This window comes from Myotis daubentonii, chromosome 3 (assembly GCF_963259705.1).
Source record: "Myotis daubentonii chromosome 3, mMyoDau2.1, whole genome shotgun sequence".
NCBI lineage: Eukaryota > Metazoa > Chordata > Mammalia > Chiroptera > Vespertilionidae > Myotis > Myotis daubentonii.
The window spans coordinates 98,596,439-98,612,873 of NC_081842.1; the positions used below are offsets into that span (position 1 = coordinate 98,596,439).

Below are 16,435 nucleotides of genomic sequence, written 5' to 3' on the forward strand. Positions count from 1 at the left end.
TTATAAATAGTGAAAGTCTTCCTACTCTTTTTTTTATTATGTGGTAACAGCAGTTCAACTAGGTTTACCTTTGTGTCTATGTTTTTTATTAATAATGTTCAGCGTTGAAGTTAGAATTACTAGTGTGGTACAGTCATATTTCCTGTTCTTCCTTTTACTTTTCTTTCCAAAAACGAGCACATAAGCCATCTCTTTGAAGTAGTACTTTCCCAGTGTTCACATGGTCATAGTGTACCCAAGTTATCTCAATATACGAAAAAAGTGCTTTTGTCTGAGGGGATGTTAAGGCTTAATTAAATTATGCACACACTTAGTTGGTATAGAGGATGGAAAAGTAGAGAATTCCAAGAGAAAAATATACAGTTTTGTCAGCCTCTAAGTTTGTTCGAGGTTTTGAAACCAAAGTTTAAGTGACTTTTGAAATAACAGTTTCAGCACAAGTTTTTCACAGTATTGTACGTTTTCCATGAAAGTATTTTTAAATGTCATTGGGTGGAAAGACACCCATTCCAGTACAAAATTATAGTATCAAATATTCAATTTAATAGATTTTAGTAGATTTTAAAATGCATCACTTCAAATCTGTGCATTTAACATAGTAACTAACATTTTAAGTACTACCTCAAATTAGATTACTAAAATTATTCAGATTTTATTGTACACTGGGGCATAATGGAGTAAGAGAAAGATACTAACATGTTTAGACTTTGTATTGAGGTATGTATCTCCCTGCCTGCTTTGTAAATAGGGAGAGGTTGTGTTCAAGATTGCCTACCTAGTAAACAACAGAGTTATGGTATAATACTAACTGATGCCAAATCATTCATGATTAATTTAATTTAATTTAATTTAATTTAATTTTTGTTTAATCCTCACCTGAGGATATGTTTAGAGAGAGGAAGGGGAGCGGGAGAGAGAACATAAATGTGAGAGAGAAACAGCCATCGGTTGCTGCCTCCCATACATGCCCCGACTGGGGCTGGAACCTGCATCCCAGGTATGTGTCCTGACCTAGAATCGAACCCACAACTTTTTAGTGTACGTGATAATGCTCCCACCAACTGAGCCACTCAGCCAGGGCATGACTTCTTTATGTTAGTAAGATACACAGGACAATTTTATTCTGTGAACTATTTTTGAAATGCATATTTGGTTTATTTTCCACATTTTATTCCAACAGGTACTAAGTGACTAATACTGCTAATTTTATGTATGTTAATATTACATTAGTAGTCCAGTAATAAATCGTTTCTTCCTCTAAAGTATAGGGTTAATAATGTAAATAGGGTTAATAATGTCTCTCACCCTGAACAGATTTAAGAATTAAATGAAATAATATTACCCCCCCAAAAAAACACACACACACACTCAAAACCATTAAATACAGAAGATATAAAGTGATATTGTTGGTAGCAGTACAATTATCATCATTGTTACCTTCTAATACTTGCCCTCACTCAGTGCTAACGGGAAAAAAACACAGTATTTTGAAGATGCTCACTTTGTAAATATGTCTAAAGTTGTTATAATGAGCATATTTAAATTGTAAAGATGATATATTCTTATACATTAATTTGAGATAGTTTTAAAATATCTCAATTAAATGAATATTTGGAAATATATTTATTTTTGCTTTTAATATTTTGGTTTACATGTGTATGTAATTCATTTAATAATAGGAAGCATCATCCTAATGTGTTATGTAAGTAAAAGCAAGATTCTGTTGTATTCACTAGCACATGGATGAGAAAATGCAGTCAGAGAAGAAAGCAAGTTAACGATAAGCCAAATCCAAACTGTGAGGGAACTAAGCAGCAAAATACTCTTTCACATTGGCCTATGAAGAATATCCAACTTCCCCTGCTGTGTATGCGTAAGCTCTGATATCTCCATTAAATTGCATATGTCTATAAGTAGGTATAGATTCTCCAAGATGCATGGAGATAGCTATCTGTAGTAGTTTATTATAATGAATGTCTCTTTTGCTGAACTGCAGTGATAAGGACTGTGTGTCTACTATTGCCTATAATGAGTTACTCTTGTCCCTGCAGTACTACGGGATGACTTCAGACAAAATCCCTCTGATGTCATGGTGGCAGTGGGGGAGCCCGCAGTGATGGAGTGCCAGCCGCCACGAGGCCATCCTGAGCCCACCATTTCTTGGAAGAAAGATGGCTCTCCACTGGACGACAAAGATGAGAGGATAACTGTGAGTACCGAGTTCAGCAGTGGGGTCACTTCCAGAGTTCGCTGTATATATCTCCACCAAAGGAAAAGAGAAAAGTGAAGTTTTTTTGTTTGTTTTTTAAAATAAAAGGTTGCAATATCTCCCAGTTTTATTTTTATTTTAAAATAAGCATATTTTAATTCTCCCTGTATTAACATGAAAATAAGTGAGAATAATGCATGTCAGTTTGAAGATTGGTAAAAGAAAAATATAATTTATGTGTTAATGTCTAAAAGTTAACTAATAGATAGTTTTATGTATGACTTAGTTATCATCATAACTCAGGGTATATCAGATTTCCATGTGTTACAATAAAAGTTATTTTTAAAAATATCAGGTCATTCGTAGAGTATGTTTCCAGTAGGCCTCCTAAAAGTCACTTCCGGATTTTTTCTGTTTCTGCTTTTTAAATTGCTTTTCTGTTCTATAGAATAGTTCAATATTGTTTCTGAACAATAAAATCTCATCTGAATGATGCCTAGTGATGGATTTACTCATTCCCAAAATAAAATCATGTGACTAGATTATTGGATTTAAAATTCTATTGTGATATAAGCAGAATAGATCTGTAGTAAGTAATGATGCATTTTCCTCTGGCCATCAGTGATTCTCTGTGACTGCTTTTTCTTTGCATTTTTGTATTGTGAAAGGTATTTACTAAGCCACCTAAATAACCAAGCTCTTGTTGACCCTATGATTGTACAGTATTTCCCTTTGGCATTTTCTTTGTTCTGCACACACTCTCTGTCCATTGTGAAGTCATTGGCCAAGTTACCCTGGAGAATCTGTGTGCTATACTTGTAGAAGAACAAGGTTATAACACAGACCACATATTCCTAATAAATGCTTGCACTATTTATTTATAGATTAGCATGAGAATTAAGTAGTGAAGAAAGTAGAGGTGTTTATGGTAGACAAAGTTTTAGGGACCTTGAAAGAAAATCAAGTGTTTTTTCTGTACTGAACTGAATAAAAATGAATATCTCAAAGGGTTTTTATAATTTGAGGAATTGGGGTAAGAATAGCCTAGCTCTACTTTTAAGCATTCTTTTATAGTTCTACAAAGTGAACTGTATGTGGAAACATTGGTTTTGGGAAATGAAGTCAAGAGCACAGGGGAATGGAACAAATGTTTCTTTTATTACTGTTAACAGATTCCTTTAGATGTATGCACAATCAAGATAATACTGTTTTTGAAAAAACATTTTAAGTCAATTAATGATAATTGCCTATAACTCATTTCTCTGACCTAATGATTCATACACACTAAAACGATTATCTTTCTCCCTCATGTCTTTCCTGGTGACCAATTTGTGTTTAATACAAATTAATGTTAAAGATTTCTGCATTGGCACCCAGCAGGTGTGGCTCAGCGGTTGAGCATCGAGCCAGGAACCAAGAGGCCCCTGGTTCATTTCCCGGTCAGGGCACATGCCCGGGTTGTGGGCTCGATCCCCTGTTGGGGGCGTGCAGGAGGCAGCTGATTGATGATGTTTCTCATCATTCTCTCTCTCCCTCTCCCTTCTTCTCTCTCTCTTAAAAAAAAATCAATAAAATAAAAATTTCAGCATTGGCGATGCAGCATTGAACAGCTCCCAATGAGTGCCCTTCTGGAGTTTATATTCTGTGACTGAGTATTCAGATAAAACTAAAATAGATGGTATAACATATGGTACATTAGGCTATAGTAAGTTCTATAAACAATAAAGTAGAGCAGGACGAGACAGATAGGAATGGGAAGAATCTCAGTGTTTAATAGGATGACCAGAGAATGCTTCACATAGAGACCAGTAAAAAATTGAGGGAGGGAACTTTCCAGGTATCTGGGAAAGTGTTCTAAGTAGAACAAACTATAAGGTTAAAGATCCTATTGTAGGGCATACCTAACGGATTAAAAAAAGAGCAAAGCGGATGGTGTGCATTGAGGAAAGTTGAGATTTGGAGCAGATGGCATCAGAGATAACAAACCAGACTGTGTAGTACCTTACAGTCCTTGAAAATAGTTTGGCTTTTCCCCAAGAGACGTATAAAGCATCGAGGGGTTTTAGCAGAATCCATGGAAGGTGATAATGGCAGAAGTAGGGAGACAAGTTGGGAGCATTTTCCGTAATCTCCGCAAAAGGGAAATGGTGGTTTGGATCCGTCTGCTAGGAGGGGAGGGAGAGCAGTGGTTACAGCCTGGATCTGCTGTGAAGCAACAGCTGTCAGAATCTGCTAACAGATTGAACATGGCTTGTTAGAAAAAGAGGAGAATCAAGGATTACCTTTATGCATTGGTCCGAGCAGCAGAAAAGATAGAGATGCTATTAACTGAGCTGTCATTAATTATAGAAAAAGGAGATTCGGGGAAGAAGTTATCAAGAGCTCAGTTTCAGACATTGTAATTTTGAAGTTCTTATTAGATATCCACAACTGTCAAATAGGCAGTGGAAACATGAGTCAGAAATTCAGAGTTGAGGTTGAGGCTGGAGAACAAATTGTGTTGTGGTGAATATAACGAGTACTTACTGCTGTGCAATCCTCCCCTCCTTCTGGGCAGATGAAAGCCTTTGCTTCCCAGCTTCCTCGCTGTAGGGCAGGCCACTCTGACTAGTTCAGCTTCATGGGCTGTGAGTGGAAATTAAAGATATTGAATACTAGTGAGGGAGCCTCCAGCACGCTCTTTTCCATGTGGCCTCCAAGGAGGCCACATGTTCCAGGTAGTGAAGCTACAACAGGAAGGCCACCCAAAGAGCCTGGGCCCCAGAGTCACGTGTCCCAGAACTTTCCACTCCACATCTGGCTCCCCATGATGGACATGTAGAATGAATGAGAAATAAATCTTTCTTGTATTAAGTCACAGAGTAGTTCTTACCACAGACTAATGTAGCTCATTTTGAGGAATATGGGAATCATCAGCATGTACATATTATTGAAAAATGGGAGAATGGAATTCACCAGAAAGCTTTTGGTTTGGGGGTGTGTGTTTTATTTTGTATCTGCATTTTTGTGACATTAACAGTTTAAAACCACTCTAATAAATTTTATTAAAATAAAAAATCTTGAAATATCATTTTGTATCATATACTGAATTTGAATAAATGTTAAGATTTATGCATTAATGATTAAATTACTATAGGATCTTCATTTGCCTTTTGCTGTCTAGAAGGTGCTATCCTGTCAACACCAGTACCAGTTCCTCCGCATATTAGTAGTTTTAGAGTCAATATTATAAGAACCACCACCAATTAGAAATAAAACAATTTAAAGTTGCAATGTAACCTATGACTATGAAATGATGCCAAGATGTTAATGTCTAAATAATTTTAAAATCGTTCAAATGATTCCAAAATGATGATTCACAATAGTGTTCCATATGCTAGGAAGTTGTAACATCTGAAACTTTTAATATTTCTGAGACCATCTGTGTGTTTTGTGTAAATTATGACTGTTAAACTGATAAAACACTAGAGGTAAAATGCACATTTATATATGCCGGGAAATTAATAGATTAAAAATCAGCAGTTTAGGTTTAAAATGACAGTATTTAGATCGTAATTGTTTTTGTTTTATTTTCTTCCTTTGGGCAAAATTAAAACTAATCAAAGGAAACACTTAAAATAGAAACAGAATACCCAATATTATTTCTATTTTTTTAATTGACAGTAAATTCTTAAGAGATGTTAGTTATTAGATATTTTATGTGAGTCTTCTTTCCTAAGGTTTGTTTTCATTTCTATTATTCACATACTTTGCCAAATATGTTGAGTTCAGACGAACAAGAGATTAAAGTCCATAATATCCTTATGAAAGGCAAGTGAAGATTGCATGGTTATTGCTACAGTTTTAGTTATAGGAATTTCTAGAGTTCTTTAATGTGGTGGCTTTCTTTGTTGAAAATTTAAAGTATGACTCTCCCAGCTGTGAGAACAAAGACACACCCTACCAAAAAGGGGAAATATGTAATTGCATTGTAGCTGCACCTGTATTTTTTGATGTTAAGTCATTTATTTTTTTACATTGACCTGGATTCTGAGACAAATTTTAGATCTATGATGATTACAAACCAGGGATATATAAATAGCATTTTCTTATTTTTCTACATGAAGAAGAATCTTTTAGAACTCTTCTGGCACACGTTTCTGAGAATAATTTGGAGGCCTTAGATGATGTTTATCTTTTCTCTAAATGTAAGTATTTATATTTAGAGTTAGAATTAGAAGTAGTTTATTTAACTGGCAGGCTGGATTAAATAGATTTACTTCAGATGTCTGAGACTTAGTCATAACCATTATTATTAATAAATGAAATTTTCTCATAAAGATATATCAGAGGACCAAAGACTTTTTTTATATAGAATATTTAGATACACCTTACAAAAGTTATATACTTATTTTATTACATTACATTTTGGAAATATTGTACTGACCTTATTGTGTAAGGTTGTCAAAATTAGACTATTGAGAAGAAAAGTAATACCAGATATTGAAAAAAAATTTCATGTTCAAAAATAAAACCTAACACTGTCCTTGAATTAATGAGAAAGTTAAATACAGTTGAAAGTTGACATCACAAATACTTTCCCATACTATAAAAGGCCTTAATTATATAAAAGGATTATGTTGAATAAAATCTGACAGGTAGACCCAAAAAAGTCCAATAAAAGTTTCAGTATGATTTTTGGATTTCTGAATGGAATGAATAGTCATTGGTAATGAAGGAAGAGAAAGTTGCTGATGCCAAAACATTGTAAAAAGGTGTTAAATTTATTTTCAAATTTGCCACTTACTTTATACTAGTATTTGTTGACCTGGGTGATTTTAATATTGTTACCTTAGTGGAAAGTTAAGTGTGTTATAAATAAGCACCATTTTTGGAATCACACACAATTGCACAAAGTCCGAGGCATCAGTTTCCCAAAGCTTTCTACTGGGTCTCTGAGATGAACATCCTTCAGGAATGGCATGCATAGAGATGGAAGGAAATATAGCCAACTACTCATAGAGCATAGTTTATAAATAAAACTTTAATTACTTATTATAAGCATAAGAACAAATGTATTCCTAACTTAAAATATTAAGCTATCCAATAGTACCTAAAACAATAGCAACTATATGGTGTACATCAACATATTGTAAATTGGGATAGCAAATTGATACCATAATTTAATAAAACAAATGATAGTTGTATGTATTTATATATGAGATCTGATGATTTATGGCTAGCAATTAAACCTTTTGATTTGGATTAGTAAATGAATATGTATAGAAACAATAGTAATTTCTCAATACCTGGAACATAGTAAATATGCTGCAAATGTTTATGAAATGTTGCAAGCTCTTCTGCTTAAGTCTACCATGAAAACAAGTAGAAAAATAACACTCCATTTTTTTGAGATTTTTCAAACAAATGTGTCAAAACTCAATAAGCCACTTTTTTTCCATTATGGCACACTTACATCAGTCAATTCAGTCTTCTGGAGAAGATAAAGAAGAAGAAGATGATGATGATGATGATGATGATGACAACTGACGACAATGATGGTGGGATGATGGTGATTGATGATAGTGAACACTTAATGTAGCACTTACTATGCACCAGATCCTATTCTAAGCACTTTATATATATTGTCCCACTTAATTCTGACAACGACTCTGTCAGAGAAATGCTGAAATTTCACTAATGTAGTGGTTAACTCCAAATTGGAGGGACAATTATGGGGCAACTGGCTTTTGTTCCCTGATAACATTTCGTATAGGGTCCTATAGATTTTGCTACATACATAAGGACTCTGATTTGCTACCAATGCAAATTTTAAATCAGAATGACAGGAACTCTTAGTTCCCACTGTGAAATATTATCTTTAAGTTTACAAGGGTCTGGATACTTCAGTTCACACAGTGGCGGTATGGTGGTCTTTAAACTAAGTTTCGAATATGAGAATTAGTCCATATCATGTCCAGTAGTGAAAAGTATAACATATAAAAGATCTATAAAATTTGACGTTTAGTAGTTTCACAAAAGATGGCATAGAAATGGTCAAGTTTGACTAAAGATTATAGTTCAGATAAACTAAAATTATTTATTCTGGACTATAGAAATCTTACATTAAAATATATTAAAAGATTATCTAAAGAGGATGATAATTGGTCACCGTGTGGCATTTAGGGAAAGAGGATTTATATTAAAAGGAATTTTATAAGTCAGTTAATCAACTGAATGTTAAGTATCCAAATTGCAGATTAGCCAGGTTTAATATTATCAGTTGTACACATTTCAAAAGTTATTGCTGAAAAATTAAGGAATTAAGAGAAAGTGTATAATAATGGGAAACTGAGTTAAAGAAAATATTATTGGCCCTGGCTGGGTAGTTCAGTTGGTTAGATCATTGTCCTGATGCAGCAAGGTTGTGGGTTTGATCCCTGTCAGGGCACATACAAGAACCAGAGACATGAACAAACTGTTGAACCTCAGAGGGAAGGCAGGGGATGGTGGGTGGGAAGAGATCAACCAATGAACTCGTATGCATATATGCATAACCTGTAGACACATACAATGGGCTAGTAAGGGATTGGTGGTTGGAGAGGGAGCAGGCTGGAAGAAGTTAATGGGGAGAAAAGGAGGACCTGTGTAATACTATCAACAATAAAGATTAAAAATAAAATGAAATGAAAGCTGCTAGTTTAAAAAAAAAAGAACCAATGAATGCATGAACAATTGGAACAACAAATTGAAGTTTCTCACTCTCTCTGTCTCTCACTTTCCCTTCCTCTCTTTTTCTCTCTCACTCTCTAAAATCAATAAAAAAATAAAACATTATTTATGTAGTGGCTTGGCAATTTTATATAGATACAGTAAAATATAGCTAAAAACTAACACAGTGCCCAGCTGACGTGGCTCAGTGGATCAGCGTTGACCCATGAACCAGGAGGTCATGGTTCGATTCCAGGAGGTCACAGTTCAATTCCTGGTCAGCGCACATGCCTGACTTCTGAGCTTGATCACCAGTGTGGGATGTGCAAGAGGCAGCCAATCAATGATTCTCTTCATCATTGATGTTTCTATCTCACTCTCCCTTCCTCTCTAGAACAAATAAAAAATCTTTAAAAAAAAACCTAACACAATAACAATACAATGTAAATAGTGAGATCTATCTGAACTTCATTCTGAAATTTTAGAGTTATTTTCTTCATAATAAACTTTGAGTGTCATTTATCATGTACTAGAGGCCCGGTGCACGGATTCGTGCACCAGTGGGGTCCGTTGGCCTGGCGTGCAGGTATTGGGCCACAACCGGCTCTCCAACATCCCCCGAGGGGTCCTGGATTGTGAGAGGGTGGTTCTCGGGTGATGCACCCCCGAATTGGGCTCCCTCCTCTCTGGTTCTGGGTGCGTCACTCGAGAACCAAAGCTGCGAATTACCATAGCTTGGCAGCTCCTGTGTTGAGCATCTGTCCCCTGGTGGTCAGTGCACATCATAGCTACCAGTCAGAGCATATGCCCCCTGGTGGTCAGTGTGCATCCTAGTTACCAGTCGGACTGTCACTTAGGCTTTTATACATAGAGATAATTTTATTTTAATATTTTAGATAGCAGAGCTTAAAAGACATTCATCTTTTCATGTTTGAAATTCTTACATGCTTTATTTATCCTCTATGTATGTGGCTTTGTGACATAAGCATTTTTTAATGACTTGTGTTATTCCTTGTTATAAGCTGTGTCTTGAATTTTTTTTATTGTTTTTCCTACCTGTCCTGAACATAGCATGCTACAAATATTCTATGTGTCTTAACAGATTTTGTTTTTCGTTTACTTAATTGAAAAGAATAACTTGGTGATGGGAAAGTAATTTTATTATAAGTTATTTCTATCAAAGCCATAGTCCAACCAGAAACCATGTCATTGTCAATATCACCTACTTATCATGTAAGTGTATTAAGATTTAATTTATTCTTCTTTGAGATGTGTGCAAAAAATTTTACAGCATTAATGTGCTTTAACATGCTGAGCCAGCATATTTAGTAGCTTTTTCTTTAGGTTTTTACTTAGGTGGGATGATCAGCCATCCTGCTTTGCTGGGAACTGCCCTGTGTTAGCACTGAAAATCCTTAGTTCTGGGAAAAACCCTGGGTTCGGGAAAACTGGGACAGTTGGTCACCCTAAGCCTGGATAGCTTAAAGGAATTGCTTTATATGTGAATGAGAAATCACATTCATACAAGGTAAGTGAAAAGTAGTTAAAATAAGTAGAACAGTTTTAAGTATGTAATTTCTGTCATAAGCAAGTTAAGGATGAGAAAATCATAGTGAAACTTGGAGAAAAATTCAGTTGTATATAAAAAAATCATTTAACACTTCCTATTCCCATGCTAAAGAGGTACAATTGTTAAAATGTGACATGTCATCAGTTCTTATTCCAGTACTTTTCTGTTTCCTGCGTGTCTTTATAGGTTTCTTTGATTTCCCTTGTTGGTGTGATATTTAGGTAAATAGCAGCTGATTCACATCCCACCCAAATCCCCAGTGTCCTCCTGATCCTTCGCAAATTTGGCATTCAGCCCTCTCCTTGCCAATGGCTTCCTTTCACCGAAATTCCCACATGTCTCCTTCCTAAGCCATCTGCTCCTCCTCCCTTCCTTCGATTAGTGGTTTCCTCTGGTTTTCCAATTTCTTTCATTGTTCACTGCCTGCTGCTTCCTTTTCCTCTCTCCTCCCCTAGAGGAAATGAACATACTTAATGCAGCTGATGTCATAGAGCCCCTTTTCCCTGAGAAGTTAAATTTGTGTTCCTGCAAAATAAATATGTAGTTCTGTTGTACAAAGGTCAAAGGAATCTGGTGTAGTGAACCAGATTTTTTTTGTCCATCTTACATGAAATAATACACACTATTTATGTTAGCCTTTTTAAGAAATAAAAATGTTAGCCATTATTTAAATTTAAGTTAAATCGGTATAAATCTATAATCTAATCACAGGACTGAGGAATTGAATTAAAAAGTAAATTTATGGCCTAGCCTCCTTTATTTTCAAATTTTATGATGGAAACATAGTAAATATTTATTCTGGATTAGTAGAATAAAATAGAATCGTAGGCATTACAAGATCACATTATAACTTCAGATTTCAATATCTATTAAATTCATGACCTTATGGACATTTTGATCTCTAAAAATTCCATTGTTTCCATTTGTGAGATGAATTGTCTGATAATCCCTATATGGGCTCATGGTTTCATTGTGGGGATCCAGTGAGAAATACATGTTAACTGTCATTGTAAATGGTAGCACACTCTATACTCATTAAGTACTGGGTGTTCTGGTTCTGATTGTTATTTGTATACCTGCCTGAACTCTGGATATATTTAGTCATTAAAACAATAATGGAAAAGGAAAATAAGAAACTGTTTATGTGATAAAAATTTCAACTGTCCCAAATAAATGAAAAGACCATATAAATGTACATTATAAATAGGGAAGCAGGTTGTTTACCACGACAGTAGAAGTGATTTTTTTCTGAAGATACGGGTAAACAGCGCAATTTAACAGCTTTTGAACGTGGGATATATTTGAATGTGAGTGGCCAGATTATTATGACCACCCCATCAGTACTTCGTTGGGCCACCTTTTGCCTTCAATACTGTGGTGATTCTTCTTGGCATTGACTCCAGGAGATGTTGAAAGGTGATGCGAGGAATCTGACACCATGCCTGATGAATAGCACTGTCCAGTTCTGTGAGATTTGATGGCTGTGGAACCAGCTGCCTGATGGCTCTTTTAATTTCGTCCCACAAATGCTCAATTGGATTGAGATCTGGTGATTGTGGGGGCCACCTAAGCAAGGTAAAGTCTCCTTCATGTTCTTGAAATCACTCCTGCACAATATGAGCACTGTGGCATGGCGCATTATCTTGTTGGAAGAAGCCATCTCCATTGGGATACGCCATCAACATGATAGGATGAACTTGGTCAGCAATGATACTTAGGTATGTTGTGCTATTCAGACATTGTTCTATACAAATTAAAGGGCCCAAATCATGCCAGGAAAACATGCCCCAAACTATAACATTGCCCCCACCAGCTTGAAGGCTTGTACTCATGCATTTGGGGTGCATGCTTTCATGCTGTTTCTGCCAAATTCTCACTCTGCCATCTGCATGATGCAACTGGAAACGTGATTCATCGGACCACATGACTTTTTTCCAATGCTCGACTGTCCAATCCTTGTGTTCCTGTGCGAATTGGATACGTTTTATCTTGGTAACTGCAGACAGGAAAGGTGTTCGAACAGGACTTCGGCTTCCATATTCCATACAACGCAGTGTATGGCTATTTTGCCTACAAACGTCAGGTGGTCATAATAATCTGGCCACTCAGTGTATACCTTTATGGAGCTTTATAATTTTAGTCTGCATGCCAATTTTTGCCTGGATTCCTTGAGACACCTAGTTGCAATTCCTACTAAAGTCCTTACAACTCTGTGTAAACTGTAAACTGACTTAAGTATTGCAGAGAGGGTGCAAGAATGTTTGGATGCAGAGATAAGGCTAAATCTCTTCTAGTTCACCAAATGATTTTTGGCACTTTAGGAAACAATATACTAAAAAATTTTCAAGTTTCCTCTAAGTAATGTAAAAAACTTCAGTATGAGTAAAAGTCCTAACATATGTAAAACATCAGAATAATCTTATACAGTTTTGGCAAAGTACAATGTTGGTGTTTTATTCTGTTTAGTGTTGTCTCTTGATTGTCAGTAGCCTTAAATCTTTTGAGTTGATTCTGGCCTTCTGATTTTTATTTTACCAAATAGATTTTCTCTAAAACAGTTTTGAATGTATTCCCCCAAATCTAGTCCCACCAAAATGCTAGTTTCAGCCAAAGCAACATTAGACTATAGACTACAGAGGAATGCCTAGCAGATCTGCCTAAGCAGCCTTCCATGTGGAATCCCACCAGCTCTTGAAATTCAGTGAGCCAAAACCTGACGTCTGTGTATGCTGCTGTTTAAGATCCATGATCCTTCAGTCAGAGCAGACTTCCAGAGAGTTGAAAGTCTCAGAAATTTGAGTAATCAACCAAAAAAGCTGCACCTCATAATTCAAATTATCAATACAGTATACCAACCAGAACTATTATAACTAGAAAATGAACAAATGTGGTCAGATGCCAAAGCCTGTAGGAATTTCAGATTAGTTTCAGATTCTGACATAGAAAGCACACTTACAAATATTATTTTCACCTATTTTTTTCTCCTTATAATATGTGTTCTTTAAGCAGCTGTGTTTCTTCACTTTCCAAGCAATTTGGTTTACTTGTTTAGGCCATTAAATTTAACCAACTCGCCAAGGACTAGTGGAATTCTACTACTGTCTGGAAACACTTTGTTTAATTATAGGTTAAAGTAGTTTGCCAAATTAAAGGTACAATCTTTTGTGATTTCAAGGATGGTATTCTAAACAGTTTATTTAAGTGTTCAATTAATTACAGATGAAATTTTTCTCTAAAGATATAGTTTTAAAATTTATCTTAAAACATTGCTTATAAATTTTACCTGTAATTTAGAAAATATCTGAGAAAATGATATCAAAATATTTTTGGTAAATTCTCTGTTTTTAAAAAGTTTACTTTTCAAATTGCTTGTAATTTTTGTGTTTGCTCGTGATGGCCCAGATATGTTTTCTGTCTACCACAGGCAGAATGAATGGTAATCTTAAAAAAAAAAATCATAGGTTCAAAAATGCACTTGATTGTGCAAGGCATTCTTTCCTTAAAACATGGCCCCAAATGCAGAAATCAAAGAAATGATTTTCAGCCTTCAAATTTTAAGTTATTTTAAATCTGAGCATGTTGAAGGGGGATGGCATTTTCATTCCATTATTTACAATTGGGTAAGATTGACTTTATCTCTTCATCTTGTCCATATTGTCACTTTATTTAGATGCTTTTGAAAAGAATAATCCCAAATCTTATGCTGAGGGTGATGTCTTGTCTAATCTAAGGCGGCAGATTCTGTATTTTGTTTAAAAGCTAGTTGCTTTAAAGTACTAATTGGTAGTATTGGTAACATCTGACCATTTCAATTTTTATCTTTTTAAACCCAAAGAACTTGATAATATGATAAATTGTACACTTGTAAAATAATCTGCTGTGCATTAACAAAATTACTAACAGATGGCACCAGTTTTCTCTTCTTAAATCCTACAAGTCTAGTTGATCACAAAGCTTAAAAGGCTGATCACACAAGAAACAGGCTTATGCTGAGGTCACCTTTAGCAGCATCTTCCTGTATGGGAAAATTTTAAGAGCACTTGAACTTGATCTGTATAATACTGGTGGAAAATAATGGAAATGTGTCTCCTTGAGTGTATAAAGTATAATTTACCAAGGAATCCATTATTTCTTACTTCTCTGCCTTTTAACACTCACAGAGTCACTTGTCTCTTACCTAGATGTATCACATCACCATATCGCCCTCTGCATCATGCTCATATAAGAGATCTCCCCATTTCTATTAGGGAAACTTATAAATATTTTGTTTAAATTTTAAACATGCCATGATAGTAAGCGCATGTTTATATGGAAAGAGTCATTCCTCTGTATAGGAACTAAAGAATTTACCTAACTACATTTCTCCTAAAAATAACATGCACCTGGGAAGTGTAAACTTGCACATTTCCCCCCCACTGGATGGACTAATAGCAATTAGGTTGGATGTCCAAATCAGCCTGGCTTAAGTCCTGGGGATGGAAGGAGAGCCATCAGTAACCTCAGGGGAGGTTCAACAACAGCGCCTATTTCTTCCCCAAGCCTTGGGTCTGGGCTCAGTAGCTATACATTCACAAGATATTGCTAATTTGTAGTTTGTGAAGAAGGAAGCAAAGAAAATATGAGCTCCAGTTTTCTATGCAAAAGAAAGTTCTATATGTAAGCTTTACTTTGGGTCTATATAAAAAGAGTGCTAGTCCATTTACTAAGTGATCTGGTGCAAGTTTCTGATACTCTCTGAGCCTTAGCTTTCCCATTCCGGAATAGGAAACTACCTCTCTCCTTGTGGGATTTATAAAAGTGAAAGATGGCATGTGCAGCCATGTCATTTATAAGGCACACGTTGATGCAGAGTGCTTTTCATTCATGAAAACAATAGTCCTCCACATTGTGTTTAAATGTTAGTAGTACATTTATGAAATTTACCACAGATTCATTGACATATTTTTATCTGTTTATGGTGAAAACTATCAAATGCATTTTACACTTAGGACATATTGTTTAATGTTTTTGCAATTGTTATGTCCTTTAAAACTTCTGTTGAAAACATTAGAGAATTTAAATGTATTTATTAATTTGGCATGAAGTCATCAGAATTTGAATTTGTCTTCTACAAGGAAATATAAAATTGTATACTCCTAACAAATTATAAAATATCAAGCCTTTTTCTGAAGAGATAATGACTGAAACTAAAGAATCCCATACATTGTATCTAGTTTCTCAAAACTTAAAAATTCTTAGTGTGCCTTCTGTCAGTGTTGTGCTACATATTAGATATGATAAGTTCTTTGCCATCATAAAATTTATATTTATTGCAGAAGAAAGGCAAGAACATAAGATCAAGCTTTCTTTTTAATTGACTTTATCTTGTTCCTTAATTTTTCCACTGACTGACATGACTTCCCTCAGAATATTTTCCACCACTTAATCCTGGAACCTCCTAATTAGGTTTGTATGCAAGCAACCTGGGACTCATGAAATTCTGATTTTCAGCTGGAAGTTCAAACAATATAACTCACAGACTTAAGGCAAGAGGAATTAAAAATACTGAACCACTATGACTGAGAAAGACTATTTCAAATAGAAATTTTCACAGATAACTATAGAAATAAGGCAGCAGGGTACATTTTTAAAAACCTCACCTGAGGACATTCTGGGGAGGAGCGAGAGCAACAGCAACATTGACCCTTCCATTTGCTACTGGGGATTGAACCTGTGACCCAGGTATGTGGCCTGACTGGGAATAAAACCGGCAACCTTTCAATGCACAGGACAATGCTCAACCAACTGAGCTATTCAGACAGGGCTGCATTTACTTTTGTTTTTTGTCCATGATTTAATCATGAGTTCTTAGGAAATAGTGGGAAATGCATGTGGATAATTCTGAAGTTTAATGTAACCCAAAAAGAGTTTTTTTAAAGCTCTAGCACAAACTTTTCTTCCCAAGATTGTATTCTCTTTCTCATGTG

At 35.3% G+C, this 16,435-nt stretch overlaps 1 protein-coding gene across 1 annotated transcript in view; it reads left to right on the forward strand.

The window, feature by feature from the left end:
• ROBO1 (roundabout guidance receptor 1) overlaps positions 1 to 16,435 on the forward strand; it is a 455,516-nt gene that overhangs the window by 298,742 nt on the left and 140,339 nt on the right. The window contains exon 3 of the mRNA XM_059688081.1: positions 2,052 to 2,209. Within this exon, the coding sequence (XP_059544064.1) occupies positions 2,052 to 2,209 (158 nt within the window). The remainder of the gene's footprint in view (positions 1 to 2,051; positions 2,210 to 16,435) is intronic.